Source organism: Elgaria multicarinata, chromosome 5, assembly GCF_023053635.1.
Source record: "Elgaria multicarinata webbii isolate HBS135686 ecotype San Diego chromosome 5, rElgMul1.1.pri, whole genome shotgun sequence".
NCBI lineage: Eukaryota > Metazoa > Chordata > Lepidosauria > Squamata > Anguidae > Elgaria > Elgaria multicarinata.
The window spans coordinates 65,788,772-65,813,870 of record NC_086175.1 but is presented as its reverse complement, the minus strand read 5'-3'; the positions used below and the strand labels follow the sequence as shown (position 1 = coordinate 65,813,870).

At 41.1% G+C, this 25,099-nt stretch overlaps 1 protein-coding gene across 9 annotated transcripts in view; it reads left to right on the top strand.

Annotated features, from left to right (window-relative positions):
- RPGR (retinitis pigmentosa GTPase regulator) overlaps window positions 1-25,099 on the top strand; it is a 44,511-nt gene that overhangs the window by 12,145 nt on the left and 7,267 nt on the right. For 5 of the 9 annotated variants that reach the window (XM_063126510.1, XM_063126507.1, XM_063126511.1 and 2 more), the window contains 7 exons: window positions 428-583; window positions 3,706-3,830; window positions 6,502-6,687; window positions 7,373-7,568; window positions 8,255-8,361; window positions 11,251-11,316; window positions 12,778-15,436. In XM_063126510.1, coding sequence (XP_062982580.1) covers window positions 428-583; window positions 3,706-3,830; window positions 6,502-6,687; window positions 7,373-7,568; window positions 8,255-8,361; window positions 11,251-11,316; window positions 12,778-14,799 — 2,858 coding nt within the window. In that variant the 3' untranslated portion in view covers window positions 14,800-15,436. Of the gene's footprint in view, window positions 1-427; window positions 584-3,705; window positions 3,831-6,501; window positions 6,688-7,372; window positions 7,569-8,254; window positions 8,362-11,250; window positions 11,317-12,777; window positions 15,437-20,601; window positions 20,806-21,085; window positions 21,296-23,031; window positions 23,069-25,099 lie in introns of those variants that run through there. The other 4 variants (XM_063126514.1, XM_063126516.1, XM_063126508.1 and 1 more) reach the window with 4 other exon arrangements.

Below are 25,099 nucleotides of genomic sequence, written 5' to 3'. Positions count from 1 at the left end.
TGCCCTCCAGATGTTTTGGACTACAGTCCTCAACATTTCTGACCACAGGGACTGATTGGAGTTTATGTCCAAAACATCTGGAGGGCACTAGCTTGGGGAAAGCTATTCTATAACATTACAGGGGCATTTTTGAATAGAGACTGTAGCCCTTGCCCTCCTCACCTGTGGGTTTATGCAAGCCACATCACTCCTTCACAACTGAAATCAGACTGTTTATTGTTTGTTCCCTAAAACATCATGAATGGACTATCTAATTAATTATTACCAGTCTTATGCAAATGTATTCGTGTCTAGTTTTAAATGGCAGCAATATGCTCAGTTTTTCAGGTCAAGTTTTCTTTTAAAGTCTTTTCCTGTACCAGCCTGAATCCTTGGACAATAGCTGGCTCAGAATTGAATGTTAACTTTATGTGCCTTTCCCCCACAGAAGGAGAGGTCTACACCTTTGGCCTTGGCCAATATGGGCAACTTGGACACGGTACATTTACCTTTGAAACCTCTGAACCAAAGATTGTGGATCATCTGGGGAAGCATAAAATCTGCAATGTTGCAAGTGGGGAAAATCACACAGCTTTAATAACAGGTGCGCACGCTGTCAGCTCTGAAATACATTTGCAATAGTATTCATGTCTTTTTACATATAATATAAAGTTACCTATTATAAATCTGCCGGGTCAGCGAGAGAAACTCAGTTCAGACAACATGTTAGTCAACGCAGTATGAAAACTCCACTCAAAGGTTGAGTTCCTAGGGGGTACTCCTCACACAACAGGTTCTTACTCCACCATTGTGTAACTGTGGGCTACTTTGGAGTTGAGTAAAATCCATCATGATGTTTGATTGACAGTTCCTCTGCTCTCTCTCCTCCCTGGTCCTCCCAATTGTATCCCATGAGCCATTGGAGGGAGGAAGCAGCAGCCAGGCACCTCTCCACCGTGCCTGGGTCCAGCTCCAGCTGAGAGCCCCCTCCCTCCTGCTACCAACTGTCTCTGGAGAGGCCACCAGTGAGGGAGGAAGCAGCAGCCAGGCACCTCTTCACCGTGCCTGGGTCCAGCTCCAGCTGAGAGCCCCCTCCCTCCTGCTACCAACTGTCCCTGCAGAGGCCACCAGTGAAGGAGGAAGCAGCAGCCAGGCACCTCTCCACCGTGCCTGGGTCCAGCTCCAGCTGAGAGCCCCCTCCCTCCTACTACCAACTGTCCCTGCAGAGGCCACCAGTGAAGGAGGAAGCAGCAGCCAGGCACCTCTCCACTGTGCCTGGGTCCAGCTCCAGCTGAGAGCCCCCTCCCTCCTACTACCAACTGTCCCTGCAGAGGCCACCAGTGAAGGAGGAAGCAGCAGCCAGGCACCTCTCCACTGTGCCTGGGTCCAGCTCCAGCTGAGAGCCCCCTCCCTCCTGCTACCTACTGTCTCTGGAGAGGCCTCCAGTGAGGGAGGAAGCAGCAGCCAAGCCCCTCTCCACCGTGCCTGGGTCCAGCTCCAACTGAGAGCCCCCTCCCTCCTGCTGTCAACTGTAACTGCTGAACTTTGCAAATAAGATTGTAGTGCCTGAATTTGCTTTCCTTTTCCCCCTCCTCCTCCTCCCTCCCAATCCCCTTTCCTTTTGTGTCATGTCTTTTAGATTGTAAGCCTGTGGGCAGGGACTGTCAAGAAATACTTTTGTAAGCCGCCGTGAGAGCCTTTTTTGACTGAATGGCGGCATAAAAATCCTTAAATAAATAAAAATAAATAAATTGCTGCAAAAAACCAACCCTGGCAGCTCTCCTAGAGCAGCACTTGCTCCTTTCACCGTTCTTGCCAGGGAACTCTGTAGCCAGTGGGAAAAGTCAACTCAACTCCACGGAGCCCGCCACATAACATGCAACACAATGGTTGTGCAGGAACTCTCCTCTGCACAACATGGATATTCTGCGTGGAGTATTTCCCCAAAAAACCTCCACTATTGTGTAGAGTTTTCCCGCCAGACATTTCTCAATGGTGGTGTAAAAACTCCACCATGGAGTTCTAAAACCACCTTTGAGAAACGTGTTGTCTGAACTGAGCCAGAGAGATGTGTAGAACTTGTGATATGAAACTCTGTGTTGTATCCATTGAAATGAATGGGGCTTTAGGCTAACATCGGATACAGCCCATATTTCCCGAAGCAGGGCTCTTGACCCTCAGCCAGCAAGGGATGATTCGGGGTAGGGGCAGATTAGATAAACTGAAACTCTGCGGACAGCATTGAGGCAAGGAATACTTCTACTATTTGAATGAATGGTTTCTGCTGAAGGTGCACTCAGCAGTTTGTGGGCATTCTTGAGTTTGATGTATTATTATTATTATTATTATTATTATTATTTATTTATATAGCACCATCAATGTACATGGTGCTGTACAGAGTAAAACAGTAAATAGCAAGACTCTGCCGCATAGGCTTACAATCTAATGTAGCCTGAAGGGGAAAGTATAGGTGTTCATATTTGTGCACAGGCCTGATTTTGCTTTTGTGCTTGTTCCAGGAAGTGGGAAAGAGTGTCTTTGTGGGTGTGGACAGGGGGATATAGCTATCTAAGAGTTCAATGGTTACTAAAGACTAAACAGGTATTAACAGAGTCCACATGACTCTTTCAGCCTCTGATGGTCTTGAATAGATTTCAAAGTAACCCTTAATTATATACTGTATAGTAAAACAAACATACAAAACCCATGCAGTGGCTTAATTCTCACGTAATGTCCAAATCACGATTAAGCCATTGGAACTGTGCTCCAGATTCACATGTTCCTTCACATGCTCTGATTCTCTCTGTCAGTTCCTGGTTCAGCCAAACCATGGTTTGCTTCCATGCCAGACTGAGAAACCATGGTTTTAAATGGGTTCACATGGTACATGTATGAACCTAGCCACTGAGTCCTTACAATTTTAACAGAAATTTCTCTAAAATGTGAAGTGAGCAAGAATATTAGTCAGTCTTAATTAACAGAACTATCTTTCAGAAGAGTTCTAAACCTGCATCATTACATTTAGTTACCAGGCTGAGTATGCATCTTAATTTAATTATGTCATCAAGGTTGCTGAGTAAATCTTCATGCTGTGCAATGAATATATCCACCAAATGTGTCTTCCTGTCTGCCAGCATTATGCTAATTTCATTTATCCATATTTAATGTAATACTGCTGATGGTGTCTCTATAGCAAACTTCTTTTCTGAGCAAGGTGCCTTTTCTAGTTTAATCAGCTTGTATGGATTACCATTGACAGAGTGGACTTCTTATAGATTCGTTCAGTAGCTATACATTATTTCATGACCTCACAAACAGTGTTTTTTATTTAATAGACATAGCTGTCAATGGGGATTTAGTATTGAAGGGTTAACTCCTGCTTCTTAAATAGAAGCTAGGGCTTTAGGGCAAACTTGGAGCTGTGAGTCCTCGCTAGGGATGCCTGATATGGAAAGGCAGGACATTTCTAATCTATACCCATTTTAAGAATATTATGAACTCCTTTCTGGTATTTGTATCTGTTATATTATTCCCATTAACTTTCCCCACTTTTTTCATCTATGATAAGATAACCTTACAAGCTGAATGACATATTTTAGGATTTTTGTCCTTGGAATTGCAGTTATATTCTTTGGTAACTTATTTACTGGCTGATTTCTTTATCCATTGCTTTTTGCACCTGGCCACATTACAGATTAGTAAGTATGTTTCTCTTTCCCCACTTAGAGAATGGTCTTATGTATACCTTTGGAGATGGACGGCATGGCAAGTTAGGACTTGGGGAAGAAAATTATACAAATCAGTTTGTACCCACATTATGTTCTAATTTTTTGAAGTTTACTGTACATTCGGTAAGGCTTTGGTTTCTTCTTTGTGCTTTGAAATACTTTCTCAGTATGTCTCATGTTGCATTTAGAGGAACCCTGTTTAAAGCTCATCCATATATTATACAAGATTATACTCTAATTATAGATGAGCACTAAAGAAATCTGAAATTCTTTTGATAACTAGTTTATCACTTGTCTGCTTTTTCCCTTTAGATTGGAAAGCAGAATTGCATGCAATGTTCCTTTGTGTGTGAGCAAAGACAATGCCGCACTGTGTGAGCTGAGAGCGGTTCAAAAGAATGTGTGCCTTTAAGCAGTTTTCTAAGAGTTGTAACATTCTATTCCATACATTAAAGTTCTCCTTGTTGCTCTTGGGGCTTGGACCTTTTTGAGGACTTTTCAACATTGAGGCTGCAATCCTATATACACTGACCTTGGAGTAAATCTCATTGAACTCATTGGGACTTACTTCTGAGTAGCCATGTACGGGATTGTGCTGTAAGGTTTAACAAGGTAGAATCTGCCATTGTGGAAGATGGGGGGTGGGAGAGAAGGGAGCAAAGAAAGTCCTTTTCCCTTCTCTCTCTCTCTCTCCCCCCTTGTCTCCTCTCCTCCCACCCCCAGCTACTTTAGTTGGCTTACACCCCACCCATTGGTGGGGGAAGGAACAGACCCATATTCTTCCTATCCCCAAACATTGAGGGGGAGGAGTTTTCAGAGAAAACATGCTGTTTAGTGTGCTTTCTATGAGTAACATTCCAGCATGTGATCATTTGGGAAATTCAGCTTGCCTTTGTCTTCCAAAACGATCTTGTGCTGGAAAGATCTCAGGAAAAAGTGTGCCAAAAGGCCCAGTCCCTTTTGCCTTCCTTCCCTTCCATCTCAATTGTTTTAGGGACAGAGGGAGGCTGAGTGAGTTAAGCATCCATGAAACAATCACTCAGAGAAAGAAAATAACCAAAGAAAAAGCTTTCCTGAAGACCAGTAGCCCAATACTCATGCAGCCTGTGATTTAATCATACACACACACACACACACACAGAGTTTTGATATAATTCTTCATGCATGCAGTTAAAATAAAACCTGCCATATCTATTAAGTGCTGCCAAGTTTGCTTACTTATAGTGGCAATTATTTTGAATGTTGCCTTCTCATGGGCAGTGATGTTTAAGACTGCTGGTACAGGTAACAGCCAGGCATTAGGGAGAACAGGTAGAAGCAATGGCAGAGCATATCAGACAATTGGGGACACACGTCTGTAGCTTTATCTACTTCTCTTAATGCTTTTGGTTTGTCATGATGCAGGCTAATGACTTATAAAATATGATCCTTGTGAATCTGAACCTTACGTAAAGTAATTGGGTTTTCTCACTAGGAAAGCTATGGCTGGACCTTGGAGACAAAGTCCAGGGCCCTGCAGCCCACCCCACCCTCCCCACAAATGACCACCCAGAGTAGGGTGACCATATGAAAAGGAGGACAGGGCTCCTGTATCTTTAACAGTTGCATAGAAAAGGGAATTTTAGCAGGTGTCATTTGTATGCATGCAGCACCAGGTGAAATTCGCTCTTCATCACAACAGTTAAAGCTGCAGGAGCTATACTGCAGCTATACTGTGACCAGATTTAAAAAAGGGCAGGGCACCTGCAGCTTTAACCGTTGTGATGAAGATAGAATTTCACCAGGTTCTCCATATATACAAATGACACCTGCGGAAATTCCCTTTTCAATACAACTGTTAAAGATACAGGAGCCCTGTCCTCCTTTTCATATGGTCACCCTAACCCAGAGGGCAGCAGAAGCAAACTCCATTTTATTCTTGTATGATTTATTTATTTATTTATTGCATTTTCATAGCCAAAGCTTTCATAGCCAAAGCTCTCTGGGCAGCTTACAAAAATTAAAACCATAGAAACCATTCAAAATATAAAACAAACAGTATAAAGGTGAAATATAAAATACAATATAAAAACACAGCCAGGATAAAACCAAACAGCAATGCAGAAATTAATACAGATTAAAAACACAAATTTAAAACAACAAAGTTAAAATTAAGCTGCTAGACTGTTAAAATGCTGAGAAAATAAAAAGGTCTTCACCTGGCATCAAAAAGAGTAAAGTGTAAGTGCCAGGTGAACCTCTGTAGTCATAATGGTGCTGTGATTAAAGTGAGCTTAAAACATAAAACTGCCCATGCTCTCTCTCTCTTTCTCTCTCTATATATTTAAGTCAGGGTTGGCAGACAATTTTGTTATTCTAACGTATCAGGAATGTAGAAGCATTTGTAAAGAGTGAGTGGTGGTTGCATAGGGGGAGAAGAGAAATGATTATTAAGTTCAGGGTCTAAAATTACACAGCTGAGCCACTGGGTTTTCTAAACAATCAAGCTTAAATTTAAAACGGAGCGGTTTAATCTCATGCTATTGTCGAGTTTCTTTTTTCTTAGAATCCGATATTTTCAATGTTGACTTTGCTCAGAATACTGTAAAAAGATGGTCTTGGAAGTTATTTGTGGATGGGATGTGTTGAGAGATGGCAATGATGAAAGTCCTGCAGAACTTTCATAATTCAGATAGTTCTGAAGAACCTATTCATCAAGAAAAATGCTTTTGGCTTCGGTCCCACCCTACCTCAACTTGTGTACCCAGAAAGATGAACACCTCCCTAAATGGACTCCATTGGGATTGTGTTACAGGTTGCCTGCGGTGGTTGTCATATGCTGGTTTTTGCCACACCCAGGCCTAAAGAATCAAGTAAAGCACAACTGCCACACCAAAATGACAACTGCTTATCTGGTACAGTCTCTGAAATGGGCGGAGATGCACTAATAATAGATACCTTTCACCGAACATTATCAGCACGTTTGCGACGGAGAGAGAAGGTAATTTTTTTGGAAATATCATGGAAGTGCCTTTTTTATTCTGGAATCTTTCCTTAAAGTCTCTCCTCCTCCCTCCCCCCCTTTAGCACATTTTGGTTTTTTTCCTTGAAATACGCAATCTGTTCTTGACGGTCTGTTAAATTATTACTTATTTTCCTATTTCTATATTTAGTCTCTCTTTATTTTGGTATGCTGATACCATGTTTCTGTCTTGCCTGATGTATTTGCAGAAGCCTGGTTGGCTACTTATTATTATTATTATTATTATTATTATTATTATTTATTTATTTATTTATATAGCACCATCAATAAACTTTCTATGTAAAATTAATTTAACACTTAATTTTAACTTAAATTTAAATTTTACTGTTTTAACTCTGTATTTTAATCTTATATCAACTTTGCTGTGTGGTTTTATCCTGGTTGCGCTTTTTATACTGTATTTTGTAATTGTGTTTTAACCTGTTGGGTGTTTTACTGTGGTTTTAATTTTTGTGAACCGCCCAGAGAGCCCAGAGAGCTTCAGCTATTGGGCGGTATAAAAATGTAATGAATAAATAAATAAATAAATAAAATGAAAGGCAAATGCTGCCTCAGCCTACCACCCAATGTGCCACTGTCCTTTATTGTCTAACCTTTGAAGTGACTTAAAAGCTGTTCTGTTTTCTTTCAACCCTTTCACAAGGAGAAATTGCCGGAACAATTTAGTCGACTAGTGAGAACACTCCCCATGCTTCCTCCCTTGGGAGAAGGTTCCTTAAAACCTACACCGTGTGTCATCAGCAACACTGTTCCCCTTGGTATACCCAGAACAAACCATCCCAAATCTGAGGCAGCTGATAAAAAGAAAGACGCTGAATCTGCTTTGGATGATGAAACAGGTTAGCTACATTTGATCACCGATTTTCTGCAGTGTCCCTATGAATTGGTCGTGCTTACTGCACATTGAGGGTCCTTAAAGCTGCAATGTAATTTATTTATTAAACCATTTATATCCCGCCCTATATCATGCTTGGGGTCTCAACTTCTGTTTGATGAATCAACTGTGATATCGGGTAACCTAAAGACAGGATACGTCCCGTAAATTCCTCTACATTTTCCATAATCTAAACCCTGTACAGGGCTGCCTGAATGGAAACCTTTTTCTTTCCTGGATATGTGTTAGGGCTGCATGATGTGAGAGATCTGTGAATAGGATCTCCGTGTTCGTTTGTTAATGCTAACAGCAGTACAGATTGAGACTGCAGTGCTGGGAGAGGAAGGTTAATCTTTCCCCCACCCCACGCCCATTTTCCCAATTAGAATTGTACCCTTCTTCTCAGTCTACTACTTGCCACAGGGAGCGAGCAAAACATACAGGTGCCATTACAGAAAAAGGAACTCGTTTCAAAGGCTGCTCTCTTTTGTACATTGCCCTTATTGAAACAGAATTACTTCTCCCACCAGTTGGGCCTGCCCAGAATCTTTGTACTTCAGTTCTGTCTCAGTCACTATACAATTATCTAGACTTCCTTTTTATACAGGGGAAAAAAGTTTCTTACTGTACACACTGTGTTTTGTTTTAAAGGAGAAAAGAAAGAAGAGGATGGTGATGTACAGGAGAGTTCAACGGAGGATGATTCAGATGAAAATGAGGGTAAAACTCTTGGGGACACCACAGATGTCTTGAATATGGTAATACATCTACTCGTGATTGTATGGTTGAATAGATTTGTGAAAGAGGTGCTTCCTTGTAGCATAGCTGTCATACTGATTCATTATCATGTGTAGCATCCACAGGACTCTGCTGTATCAAAATATGTCTTGATTGATAGCACCTGTTAGGACTGTGAAGAAGGACTCCTTGCCCTTGGCTTTTTAGGCTGGTGGCTGACTCCACCTCCTTATTTCTCTTGAAATCTAAAACGTTTCTGCTGCTGTTGATACAGCAGGCATGAATTGCTTGGAATGTTCAAAGTGTCGAACAGTCTGTCTTGTTTAACTTGTTCCAAGTGAAGCATATTCTCCACAACAATTCCCTGGCTCATGTTGTGATAATGCTTTTAAAATGTGAATTGGTGGTCGTTCCCAACTGTCCGAGCTGTTATTTCCACTTCTCAATCCATCTCATTCTGTGTTAGTTAAAACCACCCAAAAATATGGGGTTTCTGCTAACAACAGTAATTATTTCTTGTTTCGATGCCTTTGGTCAAATAATCAGGAACATAGAAAGCTGCCTTATACGGAGTCAGTCCATTGGTCCATCTAGTTCAGTACCTATATCAGGGGTCCCCAAACTTTCTGGAGCTGTGGGCACTTTTGAGAATTTGAAAAACAACCACAGAATGCCAAAACAGTAGATCACTGCTTTGCCGTTTACCTGTTGTGTCTATGAATCTTAGGCTGCATCTTATTCAGCAAAAGCATTTGCTTTGTGTGTATTGGACACCACAACGTCTCTTTAATAAGCAATTTCTAATTCAGCTAATTGCTGGCAGCGCAATACAGCTAATGCTTCTTTTAAGCATATGTTTTGGCAATATCCAGTAGTTTCTTTTTGTGGAGAGCTTATTACACAGATAAATTTTGTACTGGAACAGTCTTTAATATTCATTGATGTACACGCTTTTTAAATTTATTTACCTGCTTCATGGACATTAACAATTGGTCAGCGTAAATGGATTCTCTATGCTCTTTTGACCACTAAAAGACTGATATTACAACATTGGAAGGATAAACACTCACCTCCTATAACGCAACAGATTGAGGATCTTAAAATGCTTTCATTATTTGAATGTGGGGCATATAGACGCCATTTTCAAATGGATGCTTATTTTGTTAAAGTCAACGTAAAATTTCTAGGGACCCCTGATATGTATACTGCCTGTCTGTTGCTGTGGTTCTCCAGATTTCGGACTGGTGTCTTTCCCATCCCTACATGGAGAGGTGATTGAACCTGAAAGCTTTTGTAGGCGAAGCAAGTGCTCTGTTGCTGAGTTATGACACCTTACTTCTGAGTGGCTTTAAAAATACTATTATTACATTTTTTGTATACTGGAAACAGTTTTGAAAACAAGCCCCTGCCAAAGGAAGTGAGGCGGGTGGCTACCAGGAGGAGGGCCTTTTCTGTTGTGGCACCCCGGCTGTGGAATGAGCTCCTTAGAGAGGTTCGCCTGGCACCTACATTGTAGTCCTTTCGGTGCCAGGTGAAAAACTTCTTATTTCCCCAGTGTTTTAGCATTTTAGCATCCTCGTCTTTTGGCTCTGCTGTTTTAAATCTGTATTTCGAATCTCTGCATTGCTGCTCAGTTTTATTCTGTTTGTACTTTTATATTTTATGCTGTACCTTGTGGTGTTAATTTTTGTGAACCGCCCAGAGAGCTTCAGCTGTTGGGCGGTATAGAAATGAAATAAATAATTATATAAAATTCATTTACACAGAGATATGACCTATTCACAGCTTCTGTGCCAGGATACTGGTAAGGATTCAGAATTTCCTCAGAACCAAAGAAACAATAGTGTGATCTGAAAGACAGTTGGTGGTGAATGATTGACTTTGAACAGAGGAAGAGTCATGTGTAAGCTTACCAGAAAGGCATGCTCACATTTAAATTGGCATCCTGGTTTTTCATTCTCTTCCTTCTCAGATGTGTTAAGCCCCAGCCACTTTCTGTATATTTATCACACAATGGCTTCATTTAGGTATAATGCCAAACTACGCTGGAGCATTATGTGCACAATCCTCAAGCTTGGGCCACTTTCCCTCCCCTCTTCTCTGGTGCAGCTGCAAGGAGATCAGGACTTTTCACTTTGCATTTTCAGTTAACAGCAGTTTAGCATGATGTCCAAATCCTAAACTGTAGTTAATCTAACTACGTTTACTGAAACAAGCCAACCTCATAAACCACAGCACGGACTTGGCAAAGTAAACCATTGTTAAGGCTAACCACAAGGTTTGGACACAAGACTAAACTGAGTTTAGTTAAAAATGGAATCGAAAGCTTACAAACTCTTTGTGACTGTACAGCAAGATTGGGGAGGGGGCAGCGCAGAAGCCGGAGGCTTGCTAATTGCAACGGTGAACTACAGTTTAGCAATAACTCCACCAGAGACCTCTTGTCTTCGTATTTAAGTGGCATGAAAAATGCCTAAGGGTGGAATCCTATGCATGTTTAGACTGAAAAAAGTCCTGCGACTCCCAGCATTCCCCAGTAAGATTTTCTTCTATCGAAATATGCATAGGATGATGCTGTAACTTATTTAATTCTGGATTAGTATAAAAGGCTCCACATCTCTTATAATTTCCCCCTGTTAAAGTGTTCAGCTCACAGGTGATGGGAAAGATCTCTGCCGGAGATCCTGAAGAGCCGCTGCTAGTTAGACTAGACAGTAGTGGGCTGGATGGACCAATTGTCTCACCTGCTACAAGGTAGCTTCCTATGTTCATTCTGGTACTTGAGACAGAAAGCTAATTATTGGGAAAGTACTCTGAGCTCTTCCAGTAAAAAACTAAGCTGCTTGAATGTGAATCATAATGGCGAGCTAGTTGCTGTTACTTACTACTCTTATCAAAACCTTTTCCAGACCCATGTGCTGAGACTGAATCCCAATGACCAATCGCTTGAGTTAGCACCAGTTCAAAAACAAAAGGTACTGTCAATGTATATATCCATTTTATTTAAAGTGTTGTATACTTTCTATGACTAAAAAGACAATAAATAGTAGACCAGCTAATCCATTAATTGCAGTTTCCAAAACAACTGAATTCATAATGTTTTTAATAATAGTTGCATGAAACAAACAAAACACATCTTTTGATTCAAGCAGTGTATTTAGGGTTAGGGCAGTTTTTCCACATGCAAAGGTTACATCAGTTCATATAAACATTTCCCCCCCAAAACTGACATCTATATTGAGTGCTACATTTCATTTTGTATTTGGGGGGAAATCCTAAAGAATGATGGGTGTGATCCAGCCCACAGAGAGCCCTATAAATATCAATGGCAGAGTGAAACACATACTTAATTCGGTTCCAGTGATTAGCAATGGGACTTAAACTTGTATTCTTTATTTATTTATTATATTTCTATACCAGTATCCAAAACTCTCTGGGTGGTTCACAATGAATTTGGCTGGCTTGTGTCCAGAATATTGTTTTGCCTAGTTTTAATGCAGACAAAAGCATGACTGGGCAATGACATAACTCCCCCCCCACCATGACCACTAGTCTTAAATCAAACTCCATAATCCAGTCCAGTTTGCCATGGCCACTAATACTAGATTAGATTCTGCTCTCAAGTAGTTTCATACTGACATGGACTTCTCCCACATACAAGGACTTTGTATGCTTCACTGAGAAAGGGTAGTTCCATATGAGCAACAGAATGTGTGCGCAGAACTGTTCCCTCTCTTGAAATATGCGGGCCGGCCCTTCTGGGCAGAAGCAGTGGATGTGCACGCACTAGAGATCTATCCTAGGGCTGTGCATATGACAAGTACACAGTATATCAAAATAAATGAAAACATGGGAGGAAATGTGGGAATTAGAGGATGTTTATGTACACAGCCTAAAGGATCAGCAATCAAGTTGGATTGTATAATATCAAAATAAAAAATAATGGATTTCACAAACAGTTTATAAATTAAAATAACAAATTTTATAGCTACAAAAATGGCAACGTATTTCATATTGAAATTATGAGGATAGATCCAAGGGTGTCTTGTGCAAATGAAAAGCTATTTCCACTTGCTCATAGGCAACAACCCACCCACCCCCAAGTTCACCCTCTATTGCAGTCTCCGGCGGCATGTCCTGCACCATTCCAGAGGGTCCCCTGACTCTCAAGAGCAGACTTTTATGGGGCACAGAAAGCTGCAGTGGGGAAAAGGGGACTAGGAGAGTCTGTTGGGCAACTGGCGCTCTAATCATGCTTCTGTGAATCCAGCCCATATTCTTTCATCTTTTAAGTTCCCTACATTTAAGCCTCTTTTCCTTCCTGGCAAGTTCCTTTCGTTTGCATGTTCTTATTTGTTTTTCTTCTCATTTGCTTTCATTTCATTCTTAACACTCTTTCTTTGTTTCTTTTCTTTCTTGCTTCTCATGTGGAGTAGAAGAAAAATAAAAATGTGAAACTGAACATTCATGGTAAGGGTGGGTTGAAAGAGTCTGATCTTACTCAACTTCAGGAGGGTTTGGAATCGGGTGAAGCCTCTTCTCAGGTGGAAGCCATACATTCAGAGTGTTTCGGAAAGGATCCCTATGCAGAAAAAAGCTGCTATGATGCTTTTGTGCGGAAAATTAGGGCTGCTAAAAAGTATTCAAAAAGTAAATCTGAACAGGCCATTACCGTCAGTGCACTACAGTCTGACACTCAGCAGGCTATTAAAGAAGAATGTAAAGTACCAAAAAGGAAAAAAGTGGATCAAATAAGTTCTAGATCAACTCAACAAAAGATGCCATATAACCTTCCTAATAAAGATAAGGTGGAAAAACTATATGTGGATCATCAGGAAAATAAAGCAGAGGCTAAAGTAGTGAAACCTGACAGATATGGGACAATACATGTGCAAGGTAAAGGAAGCAATGAAGAACAGAGAGAGTTTAAACACAAAGAAAAATTTATGAAACAAATGGCAGTAACTGCGTCGTCATCTTCAAGTGAGGAAACAAGTAATGGCTCAGCCAAATATGTTCTTCAGGTAAACCAGTATAATTATGGAAATATGACAAAGAGAAAAATGGATGTAGAAAACCGAATTATTAAGTGGGAAGAAAGGGAGGGATTTGAAGAACTCAGTATGCAAGACCAGAGTGAGAAGAAAACAAACATAGATGATAGATCAGATAATGATGCCCATGTAGAAGAAGAAAATACAGAAAAGGAGCAAGGCAATGAAGAAAGTGAAATGATAGAAGCTGAAAGTGAAGATGGAAAGCAAGATGAAAAAGTTGATAATGCAATAGAATCTGAAGGAGAGGAAGGTGAAAATGAAGCTGATCAGAACTACAAAGAAGATGCCACCATAGCTATAGATGAAGAGGAAGGTGACAATAATGAATTGCAATCTGAAGCAGAAAATGAGGATAGGATGGAGAATGAGATGGAAGAGAATGTTCAAATAAGAAGCACTGAAGAGAAAGATGATACAGGTACTGAACTGCAAGAAGGGGAGGAAGAAATTGTAGATGAGGTTGAAAAGGAAGAAAAATCTGAAATTGTACAGGAAATTAGTGCTGTAGAGGAGGAACAAGAGAAGAATGATTGGGTGAAGGAGAAAAAAGAGAATAGGAGTGAAAAGGGGGAGAAGAAAGATGGGAATGAAGAAAGGGGAAATGAGAAGGAAGAAGGGCAAGAAGAAGGGGAAGGAGGTGAGGAGGAAGAAGATGAGGAAAAAGATGAAAGGGGAGAAGAGGGAAGGGAGGAGGGGGAAGAGGAAGGGGAGGAAGCAGGAGAGGGGGAGGAAGTAGGGGAAGAGGAGGAGGAAGAAGGGGAAGGGGAGGAGAAGGAAGAAGGGGAAGAGGAGGAAGGGGAGGAGGAGGAAGAAGGGGAAGAGGAGGAAGGGGAGGAGGAGGGAGAAGGGGAAGAGGAGGAAGGGGAGGAGGAGGAAGAAGGGGAAGGGGAGGAAGGGGAGGAGGAGGAAGAAGGGGAAGAGGAGGAAGCAGAAGGGGAAGAGGAGGAGGAAGCAGAAAGTGAGGAAGAAGAGGAAGAAAGTGAGGAGGAGGAAGGGGATGAGGAGGAAGAGGAAGAAAAAAAATTGGACGAAGGGGAGGAAGAAAATGGGAATGAGGAAGAAGGGGAAAATGAAGAGGAAGAGGAAAACAAATCAGAAGCTGAAGAGGAACAAGAAGAGCACAATGAGGAGGAGGAGGAAGAAGAAGTGGAACAGGAAGAAGAGGAGGAGGAGAAAGACAAAAGAGAAGAGGAAGAAGATGAGTATGAAGAGCAAGAAGTACGTAGGAAAACCAAAAGTCATAAACAGCAAGAAAAAAATAAAAGCATTAAACAGGAGGCAAACAGCAAATTTAAAAGCTCTAAACAAAGAGTGATATCCAAACAAAACATAATGAATGGGCTGCAACATTCACAACAATTTTGGAACAATGTGCTACCACATTATTTGACATTAAAGTAGCCTGGAGGTTTTGTTCAGGAGACGATAGTTCTATGCAACTATACATAATCATATTTTTTTTTACTAAACAAATACCCAGGTCAAGATTTTATAAGAATGGCTCAAATTTCTGCTCTCTTAAAGCGCCATTAAAAGTACTCTTTTAAAATCTGCCCAGTAAGAACCAGATGCAGAATTTCCCAATGTTAATCCAAACCAAGCGATGTGATGTGCTCTCCAATCGCAACATCTGCCTTGCAAATTAGTTCAGTCCCTGTGTTATACTATTTGGGGCATTGCTTGCATGGCCACAAAAGCAGTGTTGGTGCAGAATGTTTCCCATGTCTCATCTTTCCCACATAAAGAGAAATTATTACTCCATGCATTCCTACTTTTGATACATTGTTTGCAGACATGCGGACTACCTCACATCTGTTACTAGCCACAGGTGCAGCTGCCAGAGTACTTTTATATAGCATTTTAGACAGTTCGGCATAAGGGATTACAATGTATGAAGTGTATCCAGCACATTGGAGGTTGCAGAGGGAAAGGGAAATCCGTGAAAATCGCCTCCCTGCCTTATGCTGGCCAGGACATGCTGAGCAGATCTCCACTGACGGAGTGCTACCACTGACAGGAGGATATTCTGAATCCAAGCCTGCATCTCTGAGATCAGAACACCAGTAGCTCTACATGTAGCTTCCATAGCCCAGGATGTACTTTGGGGGCTGTCAACAGGGCCCACATTTCTTGAAGCACTTGGTCAATCTTTTACATGTAGGGGTTGGAAAGGGGCAATGTCAACAGCTCCCTCCAGGGCCAGATGACTAGTACCAATACCAGGAGTGCCTATTTCTAACGTGCCCCAGTGGCAAGATTCCCAGAGGCATCTGGCTGGCTGGTTACTGTTGGTTGCCACTGGTGCAACCATGCCCTAAGAATGTGCTTTCCCATTTAATGATATGTAGACGCACATAGTACCATTTATGTGATTTGTGTTCAGTTGACATACGGGTGCATAAAGGGGTCCCTTGGAGGACAAAACATATTTGTGATACAATTTATATCGCACAGTAGCATGAATGAAGTGTACAAGAATGTGGTTTCCATTTTCATTTGTTCCAAGCATACTCCCATACACACTAAGTGCAGTCAATTTAATGTATTTGATGTGCCTTAAAATAATCTAATAAAAATATTAAAATGAAGGTGCATCTTTAAAATGATATTCTATGACATTAATTCCTCTTTATCATTGCTAGGCATTTGTATGTGTAGATGAATATATTTGAGACTTTCTGTTCATCTTAATAGAATTGAACATGCCAGTTTTTGGCTACTGGACTTGTAAACATAAAATTTTGTGGCTACTGTTGGCAAAAATAACTTCACTCTTTCCAACCCCTCCCATCTTGAGTCTTATATGGCCTGAAAACGTTTGCCTCCACGCTTCCCAGTTTTAACAACCACAGTGGTCCCCACACCTGAGTTGGCTCTGAATTTCATGGCCCCCGTGTAACTGTGTGCCTTTCTCAAATAGATATCTACACAGAGAGGAAGCAGGCTAGGTCTTATACTCTTCATTCTGCCAGTAGTTTTGCGGGCAGGAAGAAATTTGAAATGAAGCCCATTCAATGGCTCTCAGTTTTACAGATCCCTTCCAGTGCTAGGTTTCTTCATAGGCACTTACTTTAAAAACAAACAAACCTTTCTCACCATAAGGACTGAAGCCTTATGCTGTTCTTAAGTAGAATTGAATCACTGGAACATAAATTCCATATTAAAATACAGTCATCACCTTGCAGCAAACTAGAGCCCTTGGTTCTGTCCTCAAGTACTTTGCCCCTCTACTCTCAGAAACCCATGAACAGAACCCCTCAGAACCCCAGAAACTGTTCTTTAAATTTCAAAAGTTCAAAAGCAGTCATAGGTTTATATTGAGACAGCTTCCAAAAAGACAACTCTCAGGAAAGAGAAGTAGTAGACCGTTGTTGTTTTTCTTTCCCACATTTTTATACTGCCCTTTAACATAAATGTTTCTAAGGTGGCTTACTTACAACAGAGCAGTTTAATAAATATAAAATTATAAAAACAATTCAAGAGTAAAAGCCCACCTCTAGTGAAATGGTTTAAAGCTGTATCTTTGGATTGTGAACAAAATGTCCGTGAAAAAAATAAGGCTAATGTGATAAAACTTCAGGTGATAGGATAACTCTTGGATCTGCCCTAGACAATTGCACTGGGAAAAATGCAGGGAGGCTCAATCCCAGTTCCATAAAAGGGGTTTGAGATCCATTCCATGTTCAGTGCCCCATGTTGCCCATGTGCCAAAGGGACCCACTGCTAGTGCAACGGGAAGCTGGCGCTTCCTAAAGCAACCGGAAGCAAGCTGAAACACTTGTTTCCGGAACAGAACGGGTCAGGATGAAAAAGAGACAGCTATGAAATTGAGATTCCCAAATTCCAGAGTTCCAGTCCCAATTAAGGGCCAGAATGGACATAGTGGGGCAACTATATACATTTCATGTATGTGACTGCTCTTTTCACATATAAAATGAAAGTGGTCTCTACTTTCTACATGTCAAGGAGTGCATGAAGGAAAGGGAGCAAAAGCACCCTCTCTCTCTTCTTTACCTCGCTGCATTCTGTTGCTCTAAAACAAATTTCTCCCAGAGCCAGGTGTGGGGGAATAGCTCATAGTGGTGGATTGCAGCAATGTAAGGTTCAGGAGGGGGGAGTTTTCACTTCCCTCCCAAGCGGGCTCCATTTTGTAAAGAGTAGGTGCCCCATCCAACAGGGCACACCCATGCTGACCGCCCTGCCACTTCTAGTTTGGGCCCAACCTGCTTTTTGCGCTGGAGACAATGAGAAAGTAGTGAGTTAATGAGATGCTTTGTCATTGCTCTATCCGCTTTGAATTTAATTAACAATCTTGCTGACTAAGACAATGTACTCAGTGTACTTTTAAATATTACTTGTTTGCCAAAGAGTAGCCACATACTACTAATAAAAATAGCAAATCCGTTTACTTTTGACTGTCTGAGGTTCAGAGGGAGAGGAATGTTGCCTAGAATGAAGAGCTAGTTTATCACTCATGATTAAAATAGAAACTAGCTTAGGTTTTTCAACCAGAGGGATTTATACATAAAGTACCAGCAGTAGTAAGAACAGAAAGCAAAATAGACATGTTTGTTCTTAAAAGGCTTGTTACGAATACAATACTGTTATATCTCCAGTGGTGTATGGCAATACAGTTGCTAAATTGACCATGAAGGAATTAATGGCACACGTTATCCAACTGCTATCCTTTGAGATGGTAAGATTTTGGCTGTTTACACTCTGCAAAATCAATGTCTCCACTGTTTGCGGTGCTCCAGCAGGGCCCACCACAAGTGCCACAGGAAGACCGCTCTTCCAGTGTTTGCCCAGTTTTAACCAATACCTTATACTTCTTTTGTCACAATGCTCCTCCTCCTTCCCACTCAGGACCCCGAAGCAGGAGAGCAAAATTGCCTTGGCTTTGTCTTGGCAAAATGGAAGTCTGGACAAACTGGTTTGGGGAGATTTCATAGTGGCTCCTTGGAGAAGATGGAGAGACCTCATAGGACAGTGGAAAGGGCAAGGGCAGGGGAGAGATATTGAGGCTTGTGCTTAAAACATGCAAACCTGTTTGGAAGAAATTTTGGTTTTTTCATAATGGATCAACTCCAGACATATGCTGTAGCCACAGAGGGGAAACCTCAGCTTTCCAGGAGCTGGCATACCAGAAGGTAACTGAGTACCTCTAGTTGAAGAGAGTGCAGTGCGTGCTAGAATTGTGTGTATATATTTCATTTGCATGTGTCTTTGTTCCACATCCTTTCCCTGTCCTATATCACATGTTCTGTCTTCCCACCCCACACCCAAAAAAGTTTCATTATGATTGGACGTCAAGTGTTAAGCAAAGGGAAGAGGATCTGATTAGCTGGTGAACCTTGGGTGTGACTATCCCGTCACTACAGAAATGATGATCCTTTTTCTAATTCCTCTTCATGCATCCTAGATGGCTGTCTCTGGAATTTAGAGAGCCAATGGAAGTAAGGGGCAGGTTGGTAAAGACCTGAAAGGAGCTTTCTTGCAGCCCAATAATTTGAGTTCAGTGATTTGATTCTCTGGGGGGTACTAGTAACTGCTGACTGACAATCGCAGCATTCTTGCTATTGCTGTACACTTGGGAATCATCGAGTGGCCTTAAACCTGGGACAGCTTTCCTTTATATATCAGCTATCACAAATGAACTGCATCTGTTCTGAAGATCAATACGGTTGTCACTGAAAGGTAATTTTTTTCATGTCAATTAATCTTATTGCCTTTAGTCAAATACTGGGAAAATTGCGGCACAGTACAATTGCAAATAAAGATAACTATCCAGAAGAAAACATTTACCAAACTTACAACACAATCCTATACATGTATACTCAGGCGTAGAATCAATGGAGCCTACTCCCAAGTAAGTGTGTATAGCTGGGATGTTGAACCTCAGGTCTGAGAGTCAAATCTTAATCCTGGATTCCTCTCATGGCTACACCCCCTTCTCTCGCCTACTCCTTTCCCCTAATCACCAATCCTTTGGTGCCTTTTCTGTTTTTGTGTAGTGCTTCCCCCAATCTGACAGGTTGCAACGCTTCTCTTAAGGCAGTAAGAGCTTTTAGCTGAAATTTGCTGGTATTTTGCTCTCCCCGACTCAGCCTTCGCTTTGGCCCTGCGTCCCGGAGAGCTTCTCTGAAATGGAGTTAGGCCCTCAGGCTGAAAGAGGTTCAATATCCCCTAGTGTATAGGATGGCAAGCCATAAAACCATTACCCATGTTTCTTACAAATAATTGCCATGGCAATGTATAACAATTGCTTAGATTCAAATTCCTCCATATTTTAGTTCTGTCAGCAAGCTGAGCCATTTAACTCATTTATAAGCATATTACCTTGTTCAGCAAAAACTGCTTTATTAGAAGCAGTCCTGAATTTAAATATTAACATAAACTTAGATTAGATTTTTAAAAACAGGAGCCTAATATCTGTATTACAGTGTGAGGAAGAATACTTTTCAAAACGTTACCATTTTTATTTCTTGTATCATTAAATAAAAACCTATTCCCTGGGGAATCTATTGATATTCTATTGTTGCCTCCACTTCAGATGCAATTTCAGTGGAATTGTTATAACTACAGTATTTACTGCTTTTAATACAATGCTTGTCAAGTGCTTTCTTTACAATATTTGTCTGATATTTCACAGCAAGTGATTTCTTTTCTTCATAGACTTTTTCATATTATCTCCAAGGTGATATCTATTGGGAAAAAATAGTTGAGGCCCCTTAAATTAAAATTAAAGGGTTATGTTCTTTTGAGAGCAGCTGTCACACTGTGTGCACTGTAATTTAGTAGTCACAGAGAGAATTTAACTTGGCTTGACTGCAGAGCTTATTTCATTTTGTGAAAATCAAGCCTAATTGAATGACTTGTACATTTAAAAAGGGAGATATGAATTTTAATGTTTACAAAACTTCTCAAAATTCTTGTGAAATAAAGAATTATTGCTGCAATACAGGATTGCTATCTGAGAGATAAGGGACTGCATTCATGGCACAGTGATCTGTTTGCAATGTGTCTGCTCCATAAGTTCCCAGATATCTCTGTAAATGTTCAACCTCTTTTAGAACAACCCTTTAAATGGTGAAATTCTGGATTGCATTGTCTGACCAGTATGAAACATTGGTATGGAGTTAGGAAGTTTTTATTCATCCTGAGTATTATAGGCTATGAAATATGTCTTCAATGATATCACAGGATCAAAATTCATCTGATGATGAAGAGAGTGCTAGTGACGATGATGCTGAAGAAGACAACGAAGAAAAAGAAATAGTCAAGGAAGATAAGAAAGAACAAGATACAGCAGAACATAATGATCATCAGCCACATGAAAATGAGGGACCGAGCAATAAATTATTTGAGAGTGAGGAAAAGAATCAGATGGCTACAGAAAAAATAGAGGTAAACTGTTCATTTTGAGCTTCTTGGTAACGTAATGGTATATCCCATTTTCCATTGCAATGTTAGTCATATGCCAGAAAATACCTTTGCAATGTATCTGCTGCATTTCCAGATTTCTACATAAACAAAGCCCTTGACAGTCCTTTAAGAAAACCCTTTAAATACTGGAGTACTGAATTGCAGCATCTAACCAGTGTGGAAATTTGATATGTGGCTAGGAAACTTTTATTTGATCTGCTGAGCATAGACTGTAAAATTTCTCTCTTCAACGACATCACAGGATCAAAAATCATCTGATGAGGAAGAGAGTGGTGATGATGATGAAGAAGAAGGAGGAAGAGGAGGAGGCTATGATGAAAAAAAAGATACAGACAAAAAGGAAGTAAAAGATAAAGCAGAACATAATGACGATCAGACATCTGAAGATGGACAGAATAGAAAATCATGTGAGAGTGAGGAAAAGAATCCTATGACTACAGAAACTACAGAGGTATACCATTTGTCTATTTTCAGCATTGTACCTCTTGGACATGCAGTAGTTTCTATCCCATGATCCACTGTACTGTTAATCCTATGCCAGGATTCAGGCTCAGATTTTCTCTAGCATGCGATCAAGGTAATATGCTGAATAAAATCTCAGACATACAAATTCAAGAGGTCCAATTTAGATTTTGCCACATTTATTTATTTATTTGCAACATGGCTTCACAGAGTAGAGTGGGACAGGTCCCAGCTTCTAGGAGCTTGTCTATAATCTGACATAAGGGAAACAACAGAGGAAGGGGAGATGGGTAAACAGGGAAGCAATATGCCATTGTTTCAGTGGCACGTCTTTAGCCTTGGTTGCAAGTTTCATTACAGTAGGCCATGGGAACTAGGGAATTCTGATGAGGGATCGGAAGGAAAGGAGAGGGGTGGTGCCATGTGGCGGTCATAGCAGCAAAGGAGAAAAGCTGGAGTATTTTGAGGAGAGCTGGGGGCATGGGCAAGGCAGACTCTGGATTTAGTGGTCTTACTGGGGGCAGGGACTTTAGACAGCCATCCATGTGTATCACATCAGTTGTGAAGCACACAACTAAACTTTCTCTTCTCCCTGCCCCCCTTGCAATCACGTTCTTTATAACTACTTCTATATTCCTGAGATGTTAGAGCAAATAAACAAAAATAAGTGCTTGCCATCCCTGATAAAAAAGAGATATTCTGAGTATATGCAGTTTTGCATTTTAAACTCACTTAAATTATTGCACTGTCATGCAATAAAACGGAGTTTGCTTCTGTTCCCCGGTTTTAAATACATTTACTTGGGAATAAGCACCATTTTGTTGTATAAAAGGATAGTGTTTTTAAATGAACATCTGTAACCATGTGCATGCCAGCTTGGCTACCCCTAATTAGAAAATGTCTTAAAGAAGAAGAATGAAAGGATACTGCAGCAACTAGCATCATTCTGCACTGATGCCGCCATCACTTGCTCTTCTCTGGGTGGTCACTGGGAACTCTGGACTTCGGTTCTGAGGCCAGCCCTATCTGCACCACTGGGCAAAGCCATGGAGAGCTTTAAAGTTAAGGACAAGGCACTTGTGCTGAATCCCTCTCAATTTTCATTTATTTGAATACATCATTTTCTTCCTTTCAGACATTTGTGTGCTGTAGCAGTGAACAACCGTACAATATATATTTGTGGATTTGAAATTCAGAGATCAAACCTATGGTCCCTAGACAAGCGTCCCAGGGACTCTAGGGCAGCTCAGAAAATCAACCCCACGTCCCTCCGACTCGCAGATGGCGTGGAGAGAACTACGTCAGCTACCTCTCTGAGGCTGGCTAAGCAACCTCGGAGGAGGGGCAAAAGGGGTGTTCCAGTGGCTGGGGAGGGGAGGAGGCCAGAGAGGTCAAGATACAATTTATCCTGAGCCTCTTCCAGCTTCCTTCCCTTCCGAAGCACTCTTGCTACACGGGCTAAAAAGTCCCACAAGAGAACAGGGACTCTTCTGTCCAGTAGGGCAAGGGAACTCAAAAGCCTCCTGAGTTTGGGTGCTTCCAAGCGGCAGGGGCGCAGTCAATAGGATTGCACCACACGTGATCCTGCAGTTATCTGAAAAGACAGGGTATTTAATTTTCTTTTAAACAACAAGGTATTATAGTTGCTCCTTTTAAAGTTTTCTTTAAAAAATGCTGTTACAAACATTTTAACAATAAGCTCTTTTATTTTTATTTGACTTTTAGAAAGAGGCCATTCCAGAAGAAGACGCAGCTCAGCAAGGTGGGAAAAATGTTCCAATTTACTTTCAACATTCAACTTTTTAACATTTGTTTCTGGAAATACTTAGTAGTGTGGGCTTCTGCTGAGAGAAGATCAGTCCTTTCTGGGAGCGTCATCAGATGAGCATTTCATTGTACACTTGTTACTGCTTTCTTATGGTTATTCGTGTGTCCTTTTGATGACAACGTCTGCCTCTCCTGCGTCTTCCGCTCCTTCTGGCCTTCTTTCCGTCACAAAATGTCCCTGGTAAATCTGATTTTTTTAAAAAACAAAACAAAATGTGCCACCATTTCCTGCTGTGTGAAGGAAAAGCGGCACGATAAAAATGGCCACTGAATGGGCCATGTGGTCATTGTTTACTTCCTCTTTCTTCCCCTGTGTGAAGAAAGAGGAAGTATTGTGGGACAGAAGCAGGGGGAAAGTGATGGTAAGGAAATGCAATTTTCCTCCGTCTGATGACACTCTTGATTGGTAAGTGTTACATCTTCCTCTTCTATCAGGGCTTCTGCAGCTCACCAGCAGCTCTGCTTCAAACAACAGCTTTTATGATAAAGTGGCAGCAAATACAAACAGAGGGATTGGCAAAGCTTTCAGAAGCCATTGGCTGAGGCCTCTCCTAGGTCCCATCCATCGGAATACATTGTGGCCTCAGATGTTGACATCAAAATGCATATTGGCACTTATAGGGCTAGTTATAGCTAGTTAAATTCCAGTTCTTGCAGGTCTGCCAATTGTGTAGTCTCTCCCTTAGGATAATGTTGCTGCAATTCTAAACCCACTTAGTAGCGACTTGGAGGGACTTTCTTCTGAGTAAATATGCACAAAGTTGCCCTGCGTATCACCTCTGCAAATAGTTAGAATACCATTAATGGCCTTGTGGGAGGATTAAAAAAAAATCTGACCATTGAAGATACTGCCTGTCCTTCTTAGTCTGTTGTAGGCATGATACAGGGTGATAGGTTGCCAAGCATCACTGTTGAAATGCTTAGATTTGATAATTCAAAGAATGCAGCAAGGTGGAAAGTTTTGATTTTAACGTGAGAACATTCTCCATAACTCATATTTTATTTTTATTATTACATCTATGTCCTGCCTTTTCCCCCCTTGCAAGAAATCCAAAGTGGCTTACATGGTCCTCCTTGTCTCCATTTTACCCTCAGCCTAGATTAGGCTGAGAATTGGTGACTGGCCCCATCACCCAGTGAGCTTCATGGCTGAGTCAGGACTAGAAGCCAGATCTCAACCCAACACTCTAACCACTACACCACACTGGCTCTCCATATGCTATGTTTTAGACTTCCTGCAATGTATTGCTTATGCTTTTATAAGAACAGAGGTGCTGCTGCTACTCCTAGTCTATTTTATGTGTCTGTCTTTGCCTTGAGTCAATTGATCCAACTTTGTGTACTGCTTGACAACTCTGTGGGTCAGTAGAGGAGCTCCTCCCTCCTTAGTTCTCATGAGCCATTTGCTCAAGGTTTCCTCCCTTTCATGTACCTGTTCAAATGATGATAAATTGATATTTTGGAGGCATTAAGGTGGGTAGCCTTCCTGAATGGGATCACCATTTTTTCCTTCAGAGGGTCTCTGATTTACCCTTAGTCTTACGGTTGCAGCAGAAGAGTCACATGCCCCTCTGCCCTTGCCACGCTGTCATTGTGGTCTGCTTTGTATCAGCTAGAAAAAGAACAGCCCTGCCAATTTTAGAAAGAGAGACAAAACACTGTTAATGCCAGCTGTATTAACTACATAGAATTCTAGGCCAGTTGCAGGAAACATTCTGTAAATAGCAGAGTCGTCTTAGATCTTATTTCATTCTGCACTGCTGTAATTTTTGAAATGGAAAAAAGCAGTATAGAAGTTGCCTTGCCATTGTTTTACCTATTTCTGAGTATGAAAGAAATGTACTTTTATCTGCTTTTCATCTTACAAATAAAATCAAAGACTGAACACAATAATACAATAGGCTTGAAATAAACCCATAAATCCTAGAGGGGAGGATTGTGGAGAGGAAGGATTTTCCTTGATGCG